This window comes from Opisthocomus hoazin, chromosome Z, assembly GCF_030867145.1.
Source record: "Opisthocomus hoazin isolate bOpiHoa1 chromosome Z, bOpiHoa1.hap1, whole genome shotgun sequence".
NCBI lineage: Eukaryota > Metazoa > Chordata > Aves > Opisthocomiformes > Opisthocomidae > Opisthocomus > Opisthocomus hoazin.
The window spans coordinates 61535386-61557565 of record NC_134454.1 but is presented as its reverse complement, the minus strand read 5'-3'; the positions used below and the strand labels follow the sequence as shown (position 1 = coordinate 61557565).

Genomic DNA, 22180 nt, shown 5'->3' with positions numbered 1-22180 from the left:
CGAAGCAGGGTCACCTACAGTAGGCTGCACAGGATCTTGTCCAGGCGGGTCTTGAATATCTCCAGAGAAGGAGACTCCACAACCTCCCTGGGCAGCCTGTTCCAGTGCTCCGTCACCCTCAGAGGGAAGAAGTTCCTCCTCATGTTCAGACGGAACTTCCTGTGCCTCAGTTTGTGCCCATTGCCCCTTGTCCTGTCACTGGGCACCACTGAAAAGAGCTTGGCCCCATCCTCCTGACACCCACCCTTCAGATATTTGTAGGCATTTATAAGGTTCCCTCGCAGCCTTCTCTTCTTCAGGCTGAAAAAGCCCAGTTCCCTCAACCTCTCCTCGTAGTGGAGATGCTCCAGTCCCCTCACCATCCTTGTAGCCCTCCGCTGGACTCTCTCCAGTAGCTCTTCATCCTTCTTGAACTGGGGAGCCCAGAACTGGACACAGTACTCTAGATGAGGCCTCACCAGGGCAGTGTAGAGGGGAAGGAGAACCTCCCTCGTCCTGCTGGCCACACTCTTCTTGATGCACCCCAGGATCCCACTGGCTTTCTTGGCAGCCAGGGCACACTGCTGGCTCATGGTTAACCTGTCGTCCACCAGGACACCCAGGTCCCTCTCCGCAGAGCTGCACTCCAGCAGGTCCACCCCAAGCCTGTACTGGTGTATGAGGTTGTTCCTCCCCAGGTGCAGGACCCTGCACTTGCCCTTGTTGAACCTCATCAGGTTCCTCTCTGCCCAGCTTTCCAGCCTATCCAGGTCACGCTGAATGGCAGCACAGCCTTCTGGTGTATTTACCACACCTCCCAGTTTGGTGTCATCAGCAAACTTGCTGAGGGTACATTCTAACTCTTCATCCAGGTCGTTGATGAAGAAGTTAAACAAGACTGGGCCCAGTACTGACCCCTGAGGGACACCACTTGTCACCAGCCTCCAACTAGACTCAGCACCGCTGATGACAACCCTCTGAGTTCTGCCATTCAGCCAGTTCTCTATCCACTTCACCGACCACTCATCCAGCCCACACTTCCTGAGCTTCCCTAGGAGGATATCATGGGAGACTGTGTCGAAAGCCTTGCTGAAGTCAAGGTAGATAACATCCATTGCTTTTTATCTTTCTGACACTGGAGGAACAAGAGCACTCAGATTGCTTTGGTGAGCTAGACCTGCCCTGTGAAAGCATCTTCCCATGAATAACTTTTTCTGTTTAGGCGAGACTATGGCTTCTGCAAACTCACAGCCTCCTTAACCTTTCTAACCTGGAAAGAGACACAGCAGTGGACTGTTCTAACCATGAACAAAGGTAGCAGGGCATTTTCTTTCCCTGTATAGGTACACTCATCTCTTTTTGCAGAGTGAACTACAAAAATCTCCTCCTTGATTTGAAAGTAATTGTCTTTGGCTGGACCATGTATGAGATTGTTCTTCTAAGGATACTCTGCAGATGTGGTGCTGCAGCTGGTCTCCTGAAAAGGATGATTGTACCTATTTTTAAAAAGCAGGATTATTTATGTAGCAGTAACAGCTAAATCCAAGCATTAATCAAACATACTACTCAAGGCATGGGTGTATGGGTATGCAACACCAAGAAGCTGTTGCTGCATTGTTGGCTCTGTTGGGCACAGTTTTTGGAGGGTTTTGGTCTCTGAGGCTGAGATGGCCAGTCTTCAGAGCTCTTTGACAAGCGAAGCCAGAACTGACATGAGTATCTTCTCTTTTCCCCAAGATCTGGTCTGTCACTGGCCATGTATACAGACTGTTCTGTAGGCCAAGACCACTGTCATCCAAAAGTATGTCTCAATACCACAGCCCAGGGCCTTCAATGTTCAGGATGACCTCAAAGAGCAGGGGTTGTCGCTGGCTAAGAAGGCTGCAGGGACCCAGGCAGAGCAATGTAGTGGAAAGATGTGGTAAGAGTCAGACACATCTAGCCTGGGCTTGTGAGAACTGGATGCAGATCCCTCTGACCTGGTCTGGTGCCTGGGATGCTTTCTGGGGCAGATTTGTCACTGTGCAAGCTGGGGTGTGTGGAGGATCTCAGCTGAGGGTGCCAAGACAGCTGTGGAGCTCTGAGGGTTCCATGTGACTGCTCTGCAGAGCTGCATACAACAGGGTGATGACATGAGGTGCCTGGAGCCACTGGATTAAAAACTGAAATAAACCTGCTGGCAAGAAACAGAAAATTTAAAATAACTTTACTTTTCTTTTTTGGCAGTTGAGTGGTTTGTGGCTGAGTCAGCTGTTGGTATCTTCATGTGTATCGATATATATTAGTTTCTTCACTTACTCTAATGTGGTGTCTGTGATAATGTATAATAATCATTGGATGGCCCTATACTAACAACTAAATTCCTCCCCCACCTTCTGTGTCAGACTTAAAATGTATGTATATCCTTGACCTCACTGCCTCTTTTTCAGCTTGAGCAAGGGAGAGATGACCTGAACTTCTGGTGTGCCAGTTTCTGTAGTTCTTCCTTTAGCATAAGAAAACACAGACTAATTCTGTAAAACTGCAAACACAGTTAAATTCCAGGGACACCTGTCTGTATTTCAAACCCTGAAGTGATCTTGCTTTCCTTGAACCACTGCAGCACAACAGTTAATTGCAGTTCTATCTAAAGTAAACTACTCAGGCAAAAGCATATGTCCTACTTTAGAATAAAATAGAATAATTCCAGTTGGAAGGTACCTACAACGATCATCAAGTCCAACTGACTAACCATCTCAGGGCTGTCCAAAGGTTAAAGCATGCTATAAAGGGCATTGTTCAAATGCTCTTATAAATTGACAGTCATGGGGCATCAACCACCTCTCTAGGAAGCCTGTTCCAGTGTTTGGCCATCCTCTTGGTAAAGAAATGCTTCCTAATGTCCAGTCTAAACCTCCCCTGGTACAGCTTTGAGCCATTCGCATGTGTCCTACTACTGGATACCAGCGAGAAGAGATCAGCACTCTCCACTTCCACTCCTCAGGAAGCTGGAGCGAGCAATGAGGTCACCTCTAAGCCTCCTTTTTTTCAAACTAGAAAAGCCCAGAGCCTGGTGCTTCTCTTCACAGGACATGCCTTCCAGCCCTTCCACCAGTTTGTTGCACTTCTCTGGAAACATCCAAGTGCCTTCACATCCTTTTTAAATTGTGGGGCCCAGAACTGCACACAATACTCCAGGTGAGGCCGCAGCAGTGCTAAATACAGTAGGGTAATCCCCTCTTTTGACTGGCTGTCTATGCTGTGTCTGATAAAACCCAGGGTGGGGTTTGCCCTCTCGGCTGCCAGGACTGCTGACTCATATGGAGCCTGCTATCAGGCAGCACCCCCAGATCCCTTTCTGCAGGGCTGCTCTCCAGCCACTCTTCTCCAATTTATATTTGTGCCTGACATTACTCTGTCCCATGTACAGAATCCAGCATTTGGACTTGGTAAATTTCATGACATTGATGATTGTCCATCTATCATAGACATGATATGACTATCTATCATAATAACATCTATCTAGATCCCTCTTGCAAGGCCTCTTGTCCCTCGATAAAGTCAACAACACCTCCCAGTTTGTTATCGTCAGCAAACTTGTGTCCTGGGTTTGGCCAGGAAAGGGTTAATTTTCACCGGACTCCAGGAAGAGGCACAGCCGGGGGGGTGGGGGCTGACCCCACCTGGCCAAACAGAGCCCGGTATTCCATACCATGTGACGTCACGCTGGGTTCTGGTGGGGGCGGCAGCGCGGCGGGAACTCGCAGCTCGGGAGTGCGCGGCGCCGGTCCTGTCCGAGAGAGCGGGTCTGTTGTGCGAGTTTGTGTCGTATTTTCTCCTTATCTGTATCGTTGTTGTTCCTGTTCCCTCTGTTTGCTGTTCTGTTAAACGGCCCTTATCCCGACCCACCAGTTTCTGCCTGCTTCTTTCCATTCTCCTCCACACCCCGGCAGGTGCAGGGGTGGCCGCATGGCGCTTTTGTTGCCAGCGGCAGCCGAAACCAAAACATTAATTTGACACCCAATGTGGGGCGGGGATAACGGCAGGGCTGCACAGCGGGTGTTAAAACAGCTTTCTTAGATTTTGTTATAATTTGTTGTACGTATTTACTGTGTTAGTTAAACAGTCACCGGTACAAATGTTTCTGACTTTGATCAGATGGTTGTGGTTTTTGAATCCGTACTTGTTGTACTTGTTCCCTGTGGTGCTGTTCATCATCACGGGGAAAAGGATCAGGATTATGATTTTACTGTACTGTACGATATCGACTTATGACATGATGACATCAATGTACATGAAATTAGGCTTGTATTTGCATGCGGCACTGCGGTCATTTCCGTACCTCAGATCCTATGTCTTAGAATTTGTCAATAATCAAAACAAATCTGTGGGGGAAACCAAAGGGGATACCTCCCCCACTCTTTTGCCCCCCCTCTCTCCCTGAGGCTGGTCCTAACGGCTTTCGAGTACCCGTGGGATGCTCAGGTCAGCACTCTCCTATTGTCCTGCCTCCTGAATGTGTTTTGGGTCTTGTTTAGGGTTAAACAAGTAGTTAAGAACATCCTACAGAGACCTGCCCCGGGGCTGGATAGCTGTGAGTGGCTGGGTGTGTGGGACAGCATGGGCAGATGTCTAGAGCAGTGGGCACCCACGGTGTGTTTTAAACTCACCCCTGAACAAATACAGAATCCGGACAATCTGGTAAAATATCTGAAAAAAGTGTGCTGCCACCCTGGGAACTTGAGAGAGACACAAATCACCGCAATGTGCTGGGGTCTGGCCCATGCCTACTGAGCCATGTTCAACCTGATTCAGTGCCCTAAAGGGGAAAGGGGGGGAAACGAAGCGGCAGGCACTGCAACTGGCGCTGCCCCCCCAGCTGGCCCTGCAGCCCCTCCAGCCCAGCAGGCAGTCACAGCCCCCCAGACCGGCACCGCCGGTGCCCCAGCTGCAGGGTTTGCCTCGGTTTCCCAGGCGGGCACAGCAGCACCTCCAGCCACAGCTCCAGCAGCAGGCATCGCGGCTGAGCCCAATGACCAACCTGTGCTGGTAGCAGTCGCCCCTGTAAAACTAAAGAAAGACGCAAAGAGAGCAGATTGCTCCGGGAGGGATGACAATGAGCTGGGATCATTGCGGGAGATAGAGACAGAGATCATCACCCGGTCCCTGTCCCTGAGCGAGTTGCGAGACATGCGGAAAGATTTCAGCTACCACCCAGGCGAGCACATTGCCACCTGGCTGCTGCGGTGCTGGGATAACGGGGCCAGCAGCTTGGAATTAGAGGGCAAGGAAGCCAAGCAGCTGGGATCCCTGGCCAGGGATGGGGGCATTGACAAGGCTATTGGGAAAAAGGAACAAGTCCTCAGCCTCTGGAGGAGACTTCTGTCAGGCGTGAGGGAGAGGTACCCCTTCAGTGACGATTTTGTATGCTATCCTGGCAAGTGGACCAATATGGAAAGGGGTATTCAGTACTTGAGGGAATTAGCTGTGCGGGAGCTGGTTTACTGTGACACAGACGATGAGCAGGTACCCACAGACCCAGATGAACTCCAGTGCTCACAATCCATGTGGAGGAAGTTTGTGCGGAGAGCACCATCCTCATATGCCAACTCACTGGCAATAGTAGACTGGAAAGGTAAGGAGGCAGCAACAGTGGATGAGGTGGCTGTCAGACTCCGGCAATATAAGGAAAGTCTCTCTTCCTCCCTTGTCTCAGCTGTGAATAAATTGTCCCGGCAGTTCCAGCAATTCAAAGAGGATATGTCCTACTCCCCACCTGTGCGGGCCCGCATCTCAGCTATTAGGGGCAAGTGTTTCTCTGCTCAGGAGAGAGAATACAGAGGCTATCCACCACGGGGCACCCTGTGGTTTTACCTGCGTGACCACGGAGAGGGCATGAGGAAGTGGGATGGAAAACCCACCTCAAGTCTAGAGGCACGAGTGCGTGAGTTGCGAGGTAAAACAATCACAAAAGGGGATTCTGTTAGGAAAAATGCCGCTCCAGTTTCCAGAAGCCAGCTCTCCAGACCAGGTAGACAGTTTGATCTTGATTCCAATCCTCTGGAAGGGACCTCCAAGTCATTTTTACAGCAGGTGAGCAGCAAATTCTCTGACGAGGATTAGAGGGGCCCTGCCTCCAGCCAGGTGGAGGAAAGGGACAACCGTGTTTATTGGACGGTGTGGATTCGGTGACCTGGCACGTCAGATCCGCAAGAGTATAAAGCTCTAGTGGACACTGGTGCACAGTGTACTTTAATGCCATCAGATTTCAAAGGGTCAGAGTCTATTTGCATTTCTGGAGTGACAGGGGGGTCCTAAGAGCTGAGTGTATTGGAGGCTGAAGTGAGCCTCACTGGGAAGGAGTGGCAGAAGCACCCCATTGTAACTGGCCCCGAGGCTCCGTGCATCCTTGGCATAGACTATCTTAGGAGAGGGTATTTCAAGGACCCAAAGGGGTATCGGTGGGCTTTTGGCATAGCTGCTGTGGAGACAGAAGAAATTAAAGAGCTGTCCATTTTGCCTGGTCTCTCGGAGGATCCTTCTGTTGTGGGGTTGCTGAGGGTTGAAGAACAACAGGTGCCAATCGCAACCACAACAGTGCACTGGAGACAATATCGTACCAACTGAGACTCCCTTATCCCCATTCATCAGCTGATCTGTCAGCTGGAGAGTCAAGGAGTGATCAGCAAAACTCGCTCACCCTTTAATAGTCCCATATGGCCAGTGAGAAAATCTACTGCAGAGTGGAGACTGACTATAGACTACCGTGGCCTGAATGAAGTCACACCACTGCTGAGTGCTGCCGTGCCAGACATGCTAGAACTTCAATATCAGCTGGAGTCAAAGGCAGCCAAGTCGTATGCTACAATTGACATCGCTAATGCATTCTTCTCCATCCCTTTGGCAGCAGAGTGCAGGCCACAGTTTGCTTTCACCTGGAGAGACATCCAGTACACCTGGAATCAACTGCCCCAGGGGTGGAAACACAGTCCCACCATTTGCCATGGACTAATCCAGACTGCACTGGAAAAGGGTGAAGCTCCAGAACATCTGCAGTACATCGATGACATGATTGTCTGGGAGGAAGTTTGATTGTCCGTGGAGGAAGTTTTTGAGAAAGGGGAGAAAATAGTTCAGAACCTTCTGAAAGCCGGTTTTGCCATTCAGCAAAGTAAAGTCAAGGGACCTGTGCAAGAGATCCAGTTTTTGGGAATAAAATGGCAGGATGGGTGCCATCAAATCCCAATGGATGTCATCAACAAAATAGCAGCTATGTCTCCACCAACCAGCAAAAAGGAAACACAGGCCTTCTTAGGTGTTGTGGGTTTTTGGAGGATGCACATCCCAACTTACAGCCAGATTCTAAGTCCTCTGTACCACGTGACCCGGAAGAAGAATGATTTTGAATGGGGCCCTGAGCAACGACAGGCATTTGAACAAATTAAACGGGAGATAGTTCATGCCGTAGCCCTTGGTCCAGTCCGGTCAGGGCAAGATGTTAACAACGTGCTCTACACTGCAGCCGGGGAGAATGGCCCAACCTGGAGCCTCTGGCAGAAAACACCAGCGAGACTCAAGGTCGACCCCTGGGGTTTTGGAGCCGGGGATACAAAGGATCCGAGGCCCGCTATATTCCCACTGAAAAAGAGATTCTGGCAGCATATGAAGGCGTTCGAGCTGCTTCAGAAGTGGTCGGCACTGAAGCACAGCTCCTCCTAGTACCACGATTGCCAGTCCTGGGTTGGATGTTCAAAGAGAGGGTCCCCTCTATGCATCATGCCACCGATGCTACGTGGAGTAAGTGGGTCACGCTGATCACCCAGCGCGCCTGATTGGCAAACCCCAGTCTCCCAGGAATTCTGGAGGTAATCATGGACTGGCCAGAAGGCAAAGATTTTGGAGCATCGCCAGAGGAGGAGGTGACACGTGCTGAAGAGGCCCCACTGTATAACAAGCTGCCAGAGGATAAGAAACAGTATGCCCTGTTCACGGATGGGTCCTGTCGCATTGTGGGGAAGCAGCGGAGGTGGAAGGCTGCTGTATGGAGCCCTACACGACAAGTCGCGGAAACTGCCAAGGGAGAAGGTGAGTCCAGCCAGTTTGCAGAGGTGAAAACCATCCAGCTGGCTTTAGCCCTTGCCAGTCGAGAGAAGTGCCCAGTGCTCTATCTTTACACCGACTCCTGGATGGTGGCCAATGCCTTGTGGGGGTGGCTGCAGCAATGGAAGAAGAACAACTGGCAGCGCAGAGGCAAACCTATCTGGGCTGCCCCATTGTGAAAAGATATTTCTGCCCGTCTGGAGCAGTGGTTGTAAAAGTGTGTCACGTGGACGCCCACGTCCCTAAGAGTCGGGCCACTGAGGAACATCAAAGCAACCACCAGGTAGATCAGGCTGCTAAGATTGAAGTGGTTCAGGTGGATCTGGACTGGCAACATAAGGGTGAACTTTTTATACCTCGGTGGGCCCATGACACCTCGGGCCACCAAGGAAGAGACGCGACATACGGATGGGCTCGTGACCGAGGGGTGGACTTGACTATGGACACTATTGCACAGGTTATCCATGAATGTGAAACATGCGCTGTAATCAAGCACCCCAAGCGGGTAAAGCCTCAGTGGTCTGGAGGACGATGGCTAAAATATAAATATGGGGAGGCTTGGCAGATTGACTACATCACACTGCCACAAACCTGCCAAGGCAAGCGCTATGTGCTCACAATGGTGGAGGCCACCACCGGATGGCTGGAAACCTACCCTGTTCCCCATGCCACTGCCCGGAATACCATCCTGGGCCTGGAAAAACAAGTCCTGTGGCGACATGGCACTCCCGAAAGAACTGAGTTGGACAACGGGACCCACTTGCGTAACAGCCTCATAGACACCTGGGCCAAAGAACACGGTATCGAGTGGGTGTATCACATCCCCTACCTAACGTTACAATGGGCTGCTAAAAACCATTTTGAGATCAATGGGGGGTGGGACTTTCAAAAACTGGGATACCCATTTAGCAAAGGCCACCTGGTTGGTTAACACCAGAGGGTCCACCAACTGGGCTGGTCCTGCCCAGTCAAAACCTCAGCGCCCAGTAGAAGGGGATAAAGTCCCCGTAGTGCACATGAGCAACATATTAAAGAAGGATGGACTTCTTGATGAAAACCTAGCAGACCACAGCGATGATGAGACTGGACCTGGTTTTCAACAACTGGCACCCAGCAACTTCCTTGAGATTGACGTTTCCAACCTGCAGACTGTGGGCACGGGCCACACTGGATACATCAGCCGTGAGCTCTGGATGCAGCAAGTGACTGCCCATCACTACACATCACCTCTCCTGCCATGGAAGACCATTACGACAGATGGAGCCCAAAGTCATGGATTAAATGAACTCAACGGACACTTTAGAGTGATGATCCATAGACTAAGGGAACGATATCTGGAGACAGGAGAAGTGGTGGTGATCAACTGGACAATGGGGGACCTGGGCATGATGTAGATGGTATGGAATAAGGGGTGGATAATGCCCTGGGTTTGGCCAGGACAGGGTTAATTTTCACCGGACTCCAGGAAGGGAATCCAGGAATGGACACAGCCGGAAGGGCTGACCCCACCTGGCTAAACAGAGCAGGGTATTCCATACCATGTGCCGTCATGCTGGGTTCTGGTGGGGGACACGGCGCGGCGGGAACTCACTCACGGCTCGGGAGGGCACAGCAGCGGTTCGGTCCGAGAGAGCAGTTATGTTCTGCGGGCTTTGTTCTGCTGGTTTGTTTTGTATATTCCCCTTATCTGTATCTTTGTTGTTCCTGTTCCCTTTGTTTGCTGTTCTGTTAAACTGCCCTTATCCCGACCCGCCGGTTTCTGCCTGTTTCTTTCCATTCTCCTCCGCACCCCGGTGGGGGGAGGGGCAGCCACGTGGCACTTTTGTTGCCGGCGGCAGCCAAACCAGAACAGTGGGTCATCTAGTGCAAACTCCCTGCCGAAGCAGGGTCACCTACAGCAAGCTGCACAGGACTGCGTCCAGGCGGGTCTTGAATATCTCCAGAGAAGGAGACTCCACAACCTCTCTGGGCAGCCTGTTCCAGTGCTCCGTTACCCTCAGAGGGAAGAAGTTCTTCCTCATGTTCAGCTGAAATCTCTTATGCTTCAGTTTGTGCCTGTTGCCCCTTGTCCTGTCGCTGGGCACCACTGAAAAGAGTTTGGCCCCATCCTCCTGACACTCACTCTTGAGATATTTATAGGCATTTATAAGGTCCCTTTGCAGCCTTCTCTTCTTCAGGCTGAACAAGCCCAGCTCCCTCAGCCTTTCCTCGTAGGAGAGATGTTCCAGTCCCCTCATCATCCTCGTAGCCCTCCACTGGACTCTCTCCAGTAGCTCCTCATCTTTCTTGAACTGGGGAGCCCAGAACTGGACACAGTACTCCAGATGAGGCCTCACTAGGGCAGAGTAGAGGGGGAGGAGAACCTCCCTCGACCTGCTGGTCACACTCTTCTTAATGCATCCCAGGAGCCCATTGGCCTTCTGGTAGAACTCCTGAATTTTCAAGTTGTGGAGAACTCTTCTGGTCCTTCAGGGACAAGACTGGAAAACTGTGACTGGAATGGATGGCATAACATGAGTGTCTTGCTCCATGCAAGAACATTTATGTGCTTGTGTGGATGTGCCTGTGCTAAGGGACTTCCAGATGTGGAATCTCTGGCTTTTGCTGGGAGTCCATTTTCTTCTGACTCTGTCATAATCAAATGAAAAATTGCACGTGTTTTCAAATGAGTTATATGTCAGAAGTGTAAACTGTTACCCATGAAGCAACACTTATGCTCAGTTTGTCAGCCCTGCAGATTTTAAGTGCTGTGCTGAACTGGAGGTGTTGCAATGAGGTTTACGTATGCATACAGATGCTCTTGAGTGGGTCCCGGCTGCAGAACAAGTCACTGGTAACAGCTACAGCTCTGGAGCTACATTATCTGGTATTTACTTAGAGGCTCTATTATAACACTAGTGCACTGAGAGCATGGGGCAGCATTGCCTGGATCTTTCATGGTACTAATGACAAAAATGCACCACCAAGTGCACCAAGACTGCTCAACCTGATGGACAAAGGATGGCCAATTTCTGAGGTGAGAACAGGTGAAAAACTGTGGGGCTAGGCAGAGCAAAACATTGACTCTGCTGTGCTGCTTAGTGGATCGCAGAGCACACCAAAAGTATCACAGATACTGTGATTACCAGCCGAGCTGATAATATACGTTGTTGCAGGCATTCAGACCACAGAATTACTGCAGTGATAGTGGGGTATTTCTGACGGCTCTTTTGTACGCTGGGAAGTATCCTGAATATTCACTGGATTTTGACTCTAGACAGAGCCTCCCACTGATCCTCTCAATAAAAGTACTTGGTTATCTGCCCTTTTGTTGCTATGTGCATGAGTTTATAGTCTTAAAATGCACAGTGCCATAGATTTAGAGATGAAAATGTGGGGTATTTTGCCATAGGTTTCCCTGTTCCTCATGAAGGAGGTACTAATTTGCACAGCTCTCCAGGTCTTACCAGTATACCCATCAGGAGCAGAAGAAATGTTGAAATCCTTATGTTTCATCACTACTGGTCTTAATAAGCCTCATAAACCAAGTGTTTCAGTGACAGTGTTCCTCTATATATTGCACCCTTAGCAAGTTTTCAGATGGCACCAAGCTGAGTGGTGCAGCTGACATGCCAGAAGGACAGGATGCCATCCAGAGGGACCCAGACAAGCTTGAGAGATGAGCCTGTGTGAACCTCATGAGGTTCAACAAGGCCAAGTGCATGGTCCTGCATCTGGGTTAGGGCAACCCCTGCAATTAATACAGGCTGGGGGATGAAGGGATTGGGAGCACCCCTGAATCCCGAGAAGGACTTGGGTGTCCTGGTGGATGAAAAGCTTGACATGAGCCACCAGTGTGCACTCGCAGCCCAGAAAGTCAACCACATCCCGGGCTGCATCAAGAGAAGTGTGGCCAGCAGGTCAAGGGAGGTGATTCTGCCACTCTGTTCTGCTCTGGTGAGACCTCACCCGGTGTCCTGTGTCCAGCTCTGGAGCCCTCAGCACAAGAACAACATGGAGCTGTTGGAGTGGGTCCAGAGGAGGGACACAAAAATGATCCGAGGGCTGGAGCACCTCTCCTATGAGGAAAGGCTGAGAGAGTTTGGGCTGTTCAGCCTGGAGAAGAGAAGGCTGCAGGGACACCTTATAGCAGCCTTTCAGTACCTGAAGGGGCCTATAGGAAAGATGGGGAAAATATTTTCAGCAGCGCTTGTTGCAATAGAACAAGGAATAATGGCTTTAAACTAAGGGAGGGTAGATTTAGACTGGATACAAGGAAGAAATTTTTTACCAGGAGGGTGGTGAAACACTGGAACTGATTGCCCAGAGAGACAGTGGAGGCCCCATCCCTGGAAACACTCAAGGCCAGGTCGAACGAGGCTCTGAGCAACCTGATCTAGTTGAAAATAGCTGCTCACTGCAGGGGGGTTGGACTAGATGACCTCTAAAGGTCCTTTCCAATTGAAAGCATTCTATGATTCTATTATTCTATGATTTTATATAGAAATCAAGCTGGATACTGATTTCTGTTTTTCACAGATGTTGTTATGAAACAGTGTTTTGTTTTGTTTCGTTGCTGTATAGGAACTCATGGAGTTGTGTTTGAAGGATCTAGAAGACAGAAAAGAGAAAGCAGATGGTAACAGAAGGACCGTAGAGCAGGCTGCTAATGATCTGAAGGTAAAGCGTGGTTTGCTTCCCCACTGGGTGGTAGTTTTCCAAGGAGACACATTTTGATTTCTCTCTAGCTATTCAAAGACCCAGGCAGCTACTGGTTCTCAGAAGAAGACTGCGTTCCCTGTATCCATCACGATGTATTACTGTCAAAGGGAGAGAACAGGGAAAGAGTCTTCTAAGGCCTGTCCCTCACCCTCTGATCAGTCAAACATCTCTGGAAGAACAATGTTGAAATTTTTGTGCAGATCAATAGTAAATAGCCCCAGCCACATATATTATTCTGGCTTCACTGGTGTATGTTGCATTGCACTGAACTGCATTATTGAATAGTCTGACTTCAGAGTTAAGTAAATGCAAGAACAGCTCTATTTACTCTGTCTTAAGAATGGGAATGTGTGCTAATCTCCACCTCATTTATACAGCATGAAATGACGTTTGCTCTAAGGAGCATCTCTATTACAGAAATGTCAGTAAGAGCTAGAGAGAGCTCTGTCGGGGTGTGGAACATTGCAGTTTGATGTCACTTCGTTTTGGAGGCTTTCTTTTCCTAACAGCTCCCTGTCCCTAGCTTGTTTTGAGAGGGGGCAAAGTGTTTCTGCCAAAGGACCAGGTCTGCTGCATGTAGCAGTTAGTACCTGGCCGTGTTACATTCCAGTTGAAAACAGCATATTCTGCACAAACAAACATCTTGCAATCTGCCCTCAAGGTTTTTCATCCAGGACATCAGCAAGTAAATCCTGGTTGCACTGCCTTAAGGGGTAAACACCCATTTCTCAAGAGATGCAGCAAATCAGTAAAATTCAACCAAAATGTAACATTGAAAGCCTGGGGAGAGAAATGCCTGAAATGTTTATGGTGTCTTGAGTATGAGGCAGACACTCTTCTGCTTCATCTGTAGGCCCATGCCGTTATGAGCAAAAGGCTCCTGTCAGACAAAGTGACTGAGCTCCACTTACTAGTTCGGGAAGAGGAGAATTTGGCAAAAAACTTCATTGATGAGAAGACTCAGCAAGCCCTGGAAGCACATGAGCAGCAGTTGGAGTCCTGTCGAGAAATGCTTGCAGCCCTGGAGACCTGCTTGCGTCAAATCAGAGAAATACAACAGTATAATGAACCTGTTCAGTTGCTGGAGGTGGTATTGTATGGTCTCTTTCTTTATATAAGTGATCCTTATAGTCACTGGTAAACTTTCTTTATATAAGTTATCCTTACAGTCACTGGTAGACTGCTCTAGTGATCTCTGTAGATACTTCTGTATGTAAGCAGCATCTTTCTCACTGCTTTTTAATCTTATTTTTTGTTGGTATTTTGGTGATCTTTGAGCTGTTAAATGTTCCTGCTGTGGCGTTGATTTCAGGTCTGTATGAAATTCATGTTAATTTTAAGCATATATGGAGCAGAGTTAAATGTGTCTCTTAATGATGAACACAAATGCTGTTATCAGGTCTTTTCTTGTGCAGAGTAATATGGAGGTCTGAGGAAAGGCAGCTCTTTTGGGAACCATAGGAGGAACGCTAAATTTTCTCATTTCTTTAACCGCAGGAGATCCTAATTACTCTGAGCAATAACCATCATTTTGCTGGAAGGGGAAGTGTTTTCTTTTTCCCTGCAGATAAATGTCAGCCTCTTTTTCCTAATGATCTTCATCACCTTCCTTGGGAAGGGTGTGTTGCCATATGCTTATGCCCCGGTACAAGTGGAAGGATGCCATTCTTCATGGGAAGGCCTGTGGTGCATTTTTCCATCCTTGCAACTTAGCAGACTTGAAAGTTTGCATTGTTGTGAGTGATATGGCCCTGGCATTCTGCTGTGTGTGCTAGCAACCTACCTCCATATGGGAAGCTGCTTTTCATGGTTTCGGAGAGATTTTTTAGTGGGGGAGGCTGGACTTTATTCTTTAGATTTCTTTTAAAACTTAGTGGTTTCATTTTCCCATTGTTTGGATTTCCCACAAAGGATCCTAGCCAGGTTAAACTCATTCCCATCTTGGAGTGTCCTGGAGGGCCCTATTTTAACCATGACTGCTGTGTTCTCTATCTCTGGGGTAGCTCCTGGCTCCACTGGCAGAAGGAGCTAATGGGTAGGCTAATGAGCTAACAGGCAGGTTGAACACAGCAAGGCTTGCCTGTTATGGCCTGTATCTTTTAGCTAGTGATGGAGCTGTCCTTGCTCTGTAGTGTGTGGGAGCTGGGAGGGAAGAGTCCATTGATGTCACTGTCTCTACTAGTGGGAGAATTTGGCTTTCTGCCCTCAGAAGTACACCGAAGTCGAGAAGGAAATGCAGGAGCTCAGGCAGTTTTTAGAAGTGGCATCCAATGCCTCTCTCGTTTGAGCACGTACTTAACCATTATAAGCACTTTGTGACAGTTCTTCAGTCTGTTCAACAGAAACCACTAGAAGCCCGTCTTAAAGAAAGTACCTGGGAGAGTGCTGTGAATTTTGCTTTCTTCTGCTTTCCTTTTAAATAAAGTAAGTAAAAGCAGAACTTTTTACCAAATCAGCTGGAGAAAACAGCAGCTTTTCAGACATAGGTACTGTTCTCTGACAGCATTGATGTAATGTTGCTATATTAGTGGTGGTATAGGAACATAAGAGGTTTCTCTTTCAACTCTGAAGATGGCCTTTTGTGCCTGAAAGTTTGTCTGATGCTTTTTTCCAGCTCTATCAGTTATTTCAATACAGTTTACTTCTTTCTGCAGAGTTTATCTTGCTTATATCCCTAAACCATCACACCTACACAAGGTAGCTGTTCTTTCAGTCACTGTTGGGTGCCAGTGCTCTGGCAGGACATCTGGCAGGCATGGAACATTGGGTACCTGTAAAATTTGAAAGATTTTTCTAGTTGATGTACCTGATGATCTTTCTGTCTCAGGCAGTCTGAAAATTCTCTGGGTTTTGGTGCTGTAAAGGTGGGTTAAGATGTTCTGCTTAGAGCTTCTTTTGTCTTCATCCTTAAGTGACCTTTGCCATGATTAAGGCAAGGAGTTTCCTAATGGGATGCAGAGCCACAAAGCCAAGTAACCATGGAGAAACTCTGCCGCTTGTTGAGCAGGACAACACCAGCCATCACATTTCACCCAGCTACCTTTTAATAATCCCTTTTCTGAGAGCTGCCACCAGGAACAGTGTAGCAGGGTGCTGGGGAAAACGGTCAGATCAGAACTGAAAGGCCACTACAGAATGTGTGAATTGCTAGACAGTACAATGCACGTGCTCTGTAGTTAGCATCTGCAGTTGTCTTCAGCTGTCTTTGTGCTCGTCTGATAGAGGGGTGCTTTTTGAGGAGTGGGAGGTGGTTACTTGGGGTGGTGCTTGTTTGTGTAATTCCTTGGCAACACTGGGATCCAGTATCTCCATGCTATCCAAAGAACACAAGGTTGAAAGCATACAGAGTGAGTCACCCTTCCCCAGCAAAAGTAACACAGTTTGTCCCATGAAACTGAAACATGGAGTGTGACAGTGCGACCTTTCCCAGGACATGGGTGGAATTCACACCAAAGAGGCAAAACCCAAATACCCTGTCCAGCAAAATTGCCTGTGATATTTTATTTTTAAAATCTTGACAGTACAGCCACTTTCTTCCACTGGCAGGCTTCCTAAACTGTCCCTTTTCATCTCTACCCAGATGTTTCCGGTAGCCTTAGTGCCACTGCAAAGAAGGAGCCTGGAACAGTGTTGAAAACCATGTCTCCTATTGATCGGATGCTTTTCTTAAAACGTAAGTATGGTTGAACAAAAGGTAGGAGCACTCTGAACACTTATGGCTCAGTCACTGAAAGAGTCAGTGAATGTGTACTGCCATGACCTTAGAACGGTATCTCAAAAAGGTTCTGGTGTTTACAGCAGTTGGGAGGAACAAGTGCTCAGTGCTGCCTGAAAGTCGTTACCCTTCCCCGTACCTCAGGTTGGGGAAGAAATTTTACTTTCTGTCTGTGAAATCTTGATACTTTGTTTTCATTCAGAACTGCCAGTGTGTGAATCAGCTAGTGGCTAATGTAGTTTTTGGAGACTTTTCTATTGTCTAAGTGATTGTGGTCTTCTTTAATTATATGTCCATCATGTAATGTCAGTCTACAGGTGTTCCTTTCCTCTGCTGTTCGTATGCAAGCTGTACAGTGAATTGTTCCATCTGTCTGGTGGGAAGCTAATGGGCATTTCTTGTCACCTGCAGCAGATGAGGGCTGTAGCTGTATTTAATCTCAAAGCCGTAACATTCCTGTTATCATGGTACCTGGTAGCAAAGGCCTGTTGTAGGAGAAGATCTGTCTTGTAGCCTGGATCCAGCCCAGTGGAGGCCATGATGGTGGCCAATGGACAGTTGACCTCTGGCTGTTATTCATGAAGGAGGGCAAGGGCCAGTACTGTGCCAGCAGAGTGGGTTACATGCTGTCCCTGCATCTATGGGTTGATGTGTTCTGAGAGGCATATTTTTCAGCATTGTTAACGTGTCCTGTTTCTGTGCTTTCTCGAGTGAGCTTCTAATTCCAAACACCGCAACCTTTTCTTTGCAAACAGGTTATCTCAACTGGAGGTGAGCAAACAGGTGTTGCGCTTGTAAATGCAGCAGGTGTTAAGAAATCAGGAATGCAGAGTAGTCTGCCTACTTGGCTGTGATGTGATGGGTCTTTTCCCACTTGGGTCATTTCTGTACTGCAGGATCCAGACTGAGTCCGTCACTTCGTAACCGGAACCAGTTAAGGTGCTAGGGCAGCCAGTCCCACCTCGCTGAGCACTTGCTACTAGCAGAGCACTGAAGCAGCGTTTGGCGGTCAGTGAATCGGGCTCCTGAGTTCCATCAATGCCAATCTTACCCACTTCAGGCTGCCTCTTGATGGGTTCATGGAGAAAGCACTGTGTTTGCTTCATGTGTGAGCAGCCACTTTAAGGGCTGAAAAGACCTTTTCTTAACTCTGTTAAAGCTACATGTAACAACCCGACTCACTGAGAAAGATGTTCGGGTGTTCCTAGGCCAGTGAAACTGACAAACCTTGGTCATAAATATTTCGACTTAAAGTCACTTAAAATTTCCATCACTTAGGAAAAGTGGAAGAATTGCAGTCCTCCAATAATCTGAACAGCTCAAGCTATTTTGTATTATTTTTCTAGTCAAATTCACATTTATGCTTCCAAACATTAGCATCTACATGCAGTTCAGTCCTTGGGTTTTTATCCTTTGTTTTAAAGCAATGGAGGTATTTCCATTTGCCTGAGATTTAGTAGTTATGCATTTTATGAAAATCTAGGTTTTCAGGTAAATTTGACTGACGGACATCACTACTTATTTGCTATTTGCACAGGTTATTTTTTTTTACTGGAAAAACCAGACATTGAAGCCTGGCCTTTTAAATCCTTACTACTGTACCTATCTTTTGGTCTCAGTGTCACCTGTGTTCTATACAAAGGTAGCATCCCCATTGTTCACCTGCTGGAAGTGACATGGAACACTCACTCACAGAGTCAGTCATTCAGAAGAGAGAATCCTGTAGGGTGCTGCATGAATAATTCCTGTTTCCTGCCTTTTGTCACCACTGCGCATACAGATGTGACTTGGGACCTATTCAGACCACATGAATGTCAATACTAGCTTTTCTAATGAAAAGTGTAGTGGAGATCACAACAGTAAGATGTTGCATGTGTGAGATGTACTTGTAGTGCTATGCTTTTGGAAGTTTTAACATTGTTTACAGACACAATATCCAAATTAAAATCGTAAAGGCTTTCTTTTTGTTCAGAGAATGGTGATGCTTCAGTTACGACTCATGGCTATTTGCTTCTCTGTTTTATTGCAGTATACAGGTGCAGATTGCAGGGGGCAGAATATCAGCAGTGGGCTCTATAGCACCATGACATGCATTTCAGCAACTGTTTCCACGTCTTTGCCTCAAATGAAGCAATAGCTTCATTTCTGGTACCCAGGTGTGCGCACTGATCCTACCTAGATGAAGGTGATCTCTTAGGCTCTGTGTATAAAAAAATGATAATGGTGCATCACTGGTTCCTGTGTTTTAAACATAGCTGATGTTAGGGGCCTCAGCAAGGCAAGGAAGAGGTGTGGGGTCCAGCTGTATCTTACAGTTGTGTGTACTACTTTCTTTTCTGAAACATTACAGCAACTACAGAACTTGAGTCTTTGTTCCAATTAACTGTGTGGACCCTAACTTCATGCGAGATGTCTGTTCTCTCTTGTGGGCATTGTAATAGGCCACAGTGCTGGTGGTCTTTCACAGCAAATTGTAGGAGACCTTACTCAGCCTTCTCTGCTCACGGCAGGAAATTATGGGAGAGCAACAGAGGACCAACAGAGAATGGAGTCAAGTGGTTTATGCATTGCTCTGATGGCAGACGGGAGGATTCCAGCCTGAATGCATGCAGCTTCTGGGCTTTAGAGTATGGAATATGCCAGCTAGCGCAGGTTAGACATTTAATTTATGGGAGAGGGTTCTGTGCAAGAACACAGGAAATAGCAACAAAGTCAAGTGAGTGACAAATTAATCCTCTCTCATATAGTAACCTGCTGTATAATTATCTTACATTTCCACATTCAAAACAGCAGAGTGAGGAAAATACTGAAGTTCTTGTTTGAGTGGGTCTATTGCCCTGTTTTGTGTTCGTTTAACACTATGCTGCCTGTAAAGCATAGTAAAAGACTATGTGAGATCACAGGTCCAAATATAGTTCAGATGCGCAACACTGCAGAGAAATCAAAGCAGTCTGGATTTTATGAGATTATGAACACTTGTTTCTCTGACTTTAATTTAAAAAGGAATTTACTCACTCTGAAAAGAAGCTTCAGGATATTAAATCTATTTGTCATCTGGCATTTAAAACATCTAAGCTTCAAAGTTTATCTAGACTAAGATTAAAATCATATTTGGTCAAAAAAAACCAGCTATGAACTGAGTGAAATATGACTCAGCCAGTTTTCATTGCAAGTATACGGCTGTTCAGTTCTCGTCTGGATGTATTGTTATACTTTGTTTTCTTTACCTACAAGAAAAAAATAGATATGCTCATTACTTGGAATAGTTTTAAGATACAAGTTAAGTTTACATCTTATCACCAGTACTCTAGAGACTGTAATTCGTGACGGTGTGTGTTTTTAGGTATCCCAACACTGGTTCTATCAGGCTTGACAGAAAGAGTGAAGGGGATTGTTTAAGAATGACGGATCCTGTTTTCAGAGGGAGTAGCTTGATTATTTCTAGAACATGAAATCAGAAAAACACATGCTAACACAGTAAATCATTGAGGTAGAGTACATTATGAAAACTTTTGTGAGACATGCAGCAAATCAGTACTGAACTTGTAGGACAGTGTCTTCAGAGAAAAGCCTCATCTGAAAAATCCTGTAGCTGTTTGACTTGTCCTGCATGATTGTGTCGCTGCAAACATGTTTAATTTGATTACAGTTTTTTTTTTTGGTCCCTGGCTTCGTGATTTCCAGTCCTGCAACAGCTGCTTCATGGTAAAAATATTCTAAGCTGCTGCTGAATAAGACAGTGATTTCTAGGGTGTAATTTCAGACTGTGATTTTTCTTTTCTAAATGTCAGATTAGGTGAACTGCTATAAAACCTCTGGGAGCTGGGAAGTTTTTCCTTTGCAGTGTACACGCTGCTGCTCAGAGCTGTGGTGCCTCTATGAGTAACAGGCTCCTAGTCCATCTTCAAATGCGATTTCAGTGGAATGGGATCTTGCAACTCAAGAGTCCGCTCCAGTGCTCTCTAAAACCCTTAGGCTGTAATCCCACCAGAAGTCTCCAGCTATTCCACATAAAGCAGAAGCTCTCAGTGTTTGGTCCCTACCTAGCTGTATTCATCTTCTCATTTGTGAACCATGGATACATCGACTTGCATATTTGTCTTTTACCGACCTGCTTTAAAGCCTATGCAACTGTAAAGCATCAGTGCATATAAATAGTGCAGTGCATTCTGTTAAAAATGTCAGGTTTTTCCTTGCAAAACTGCAGTTTCCAAGACACTACCAGCTGTGGGCTCCTTTGCAGGTCTTTTACAACTTGGACTTCTTTCAGGAGTCATGATAAATGTAGTAAGTATGTTTATGGTTTTGACTGCAGATGCAAGATCACCAACCTGGGAATATGACAGCCTTCACCCAAGGCTGAAATTGTCTGATGACCGCCTTGTAGTAAGCTGTAACTGGAGAAGGCTATTTTACCCTTGTGGACCCCAGAGATTCGATAAATTGTGGCAAGTGCTAAGCAGAGATGCATTTTCCTCTGGGAGCCATTACTGGGAAGCTGACCTACTTCATGCTGGAGCAGGATGGTGGATTGGTGCAGCCTACCCTTCCATTAGCAGGAAAGGAGATTCTGAAACCTGCTGACTGAGCTGGAATAGAGCATCTTGGTGCCTGAAAAAGTTTGATTTTGAATACTGGGCGTTTCACAAGGGGGAGAGAATCCCCATCCTGATAGAAGATGATCCTGATCGCATTGGCTTCTTCTGGATTATGAAGCAGGAATTCTTTCATTCTACAGCGTTACTGATGGCATGGCTCATCTACACACCTTCCGCTGCAATTTCACAGAACCCATTTACCCAGCCTTGAGGCTCTGGGAAGGGTCCATTGGGATATGCAAACTAACATAAGGAATAAAACAAAAGAAAGCCTACTATTTCATTTACTTTTTCTATGAAAGCCACTTTAGCAATGATCTACATGAGTTAATCTCTGTCACATAAAAAGTTGTAACTGTGATGCTTTTAGAAGGTAATAGTTAAGTTCAAGAATTTGTTCAACTAATTTTTAATGTATTTGCATTTTTTAATGGAAGGTGATCTGGCTTTTATAAATGACGTCGATGTACTACTTAAAATGCCATATGTAGTATTTTTTGTACTTTTTCCAACTTCAAAAACAGAAAAAGTCTGGAAGAAAGAACAATATTACAACTCAGCTTTGCACCTGGATATTGCCATCTTTTTTAACGAACTCCCTCCCTCCATCTGCCTGGGGAGGCTGCAACTGTGTGTGGTAATAGGTTTAGTTTGATTCAAATTTAAAGTTCATGAGTTGCATATTGTTATAGTTGACAAGGTCAGATTTGGATAATAAATGCACTAAGTGAATGAGTTCACACTTAAGTATCATCTTGGAAAAATGGCACAGACTGTTGGAAAGGTTCCTTCGAGTAAAGCTGAAGTAGGTGCTTCTGTAGCCACGCTTCGTAGCCATTAGCTGGTCTTACTTGTGACAGGCTTCTGGGTGGCCTTATTCTTTCCCCAGCAGAGTGGAAGCATGAGAAACAGTTGGGTACCTCCTCCAGCAGAACACGAAATGCCTGTAGGACCCACAGGTGCAATAAAAACACTAGCTCAGTGGGGCACTTGTGCTTAACTTATTTTTGTGTCCTGTTTGCAAAGGCTGTTTCTGTATAGGGATAATTATGTTTTTCCCCAATGCTTTAATTAAAGTCCTGGAAACTTCTGGAGCCTACATTTACAG

At 46.8% G+C, this 22180-nt stretch overlaps 1 protein-coding gene across 1 annotated transcript; it reads left to right on the top strand.

Annotated features, from left to right (window-relative positions):
• The first annotated feature begins 11047 nt into the window (after positions 1-11047).
• TRIM14 (tripartite motif containing 14) lies at positions 11048-21324 on the top strand. The gene is given in 8 exon segments (XM_009936588.1): positions 11048-11074; positions 12622-12717; positions 13613-13846; positions 14969-15018; positions 15020-15129; positions 16340-16432; positions 20790-21176; positions 21179-21324. Coding segments are annotated over 8 exon segments (1143 nt in total).
• Positions 21325-22180: the final 856 nt, after the last annotated feature.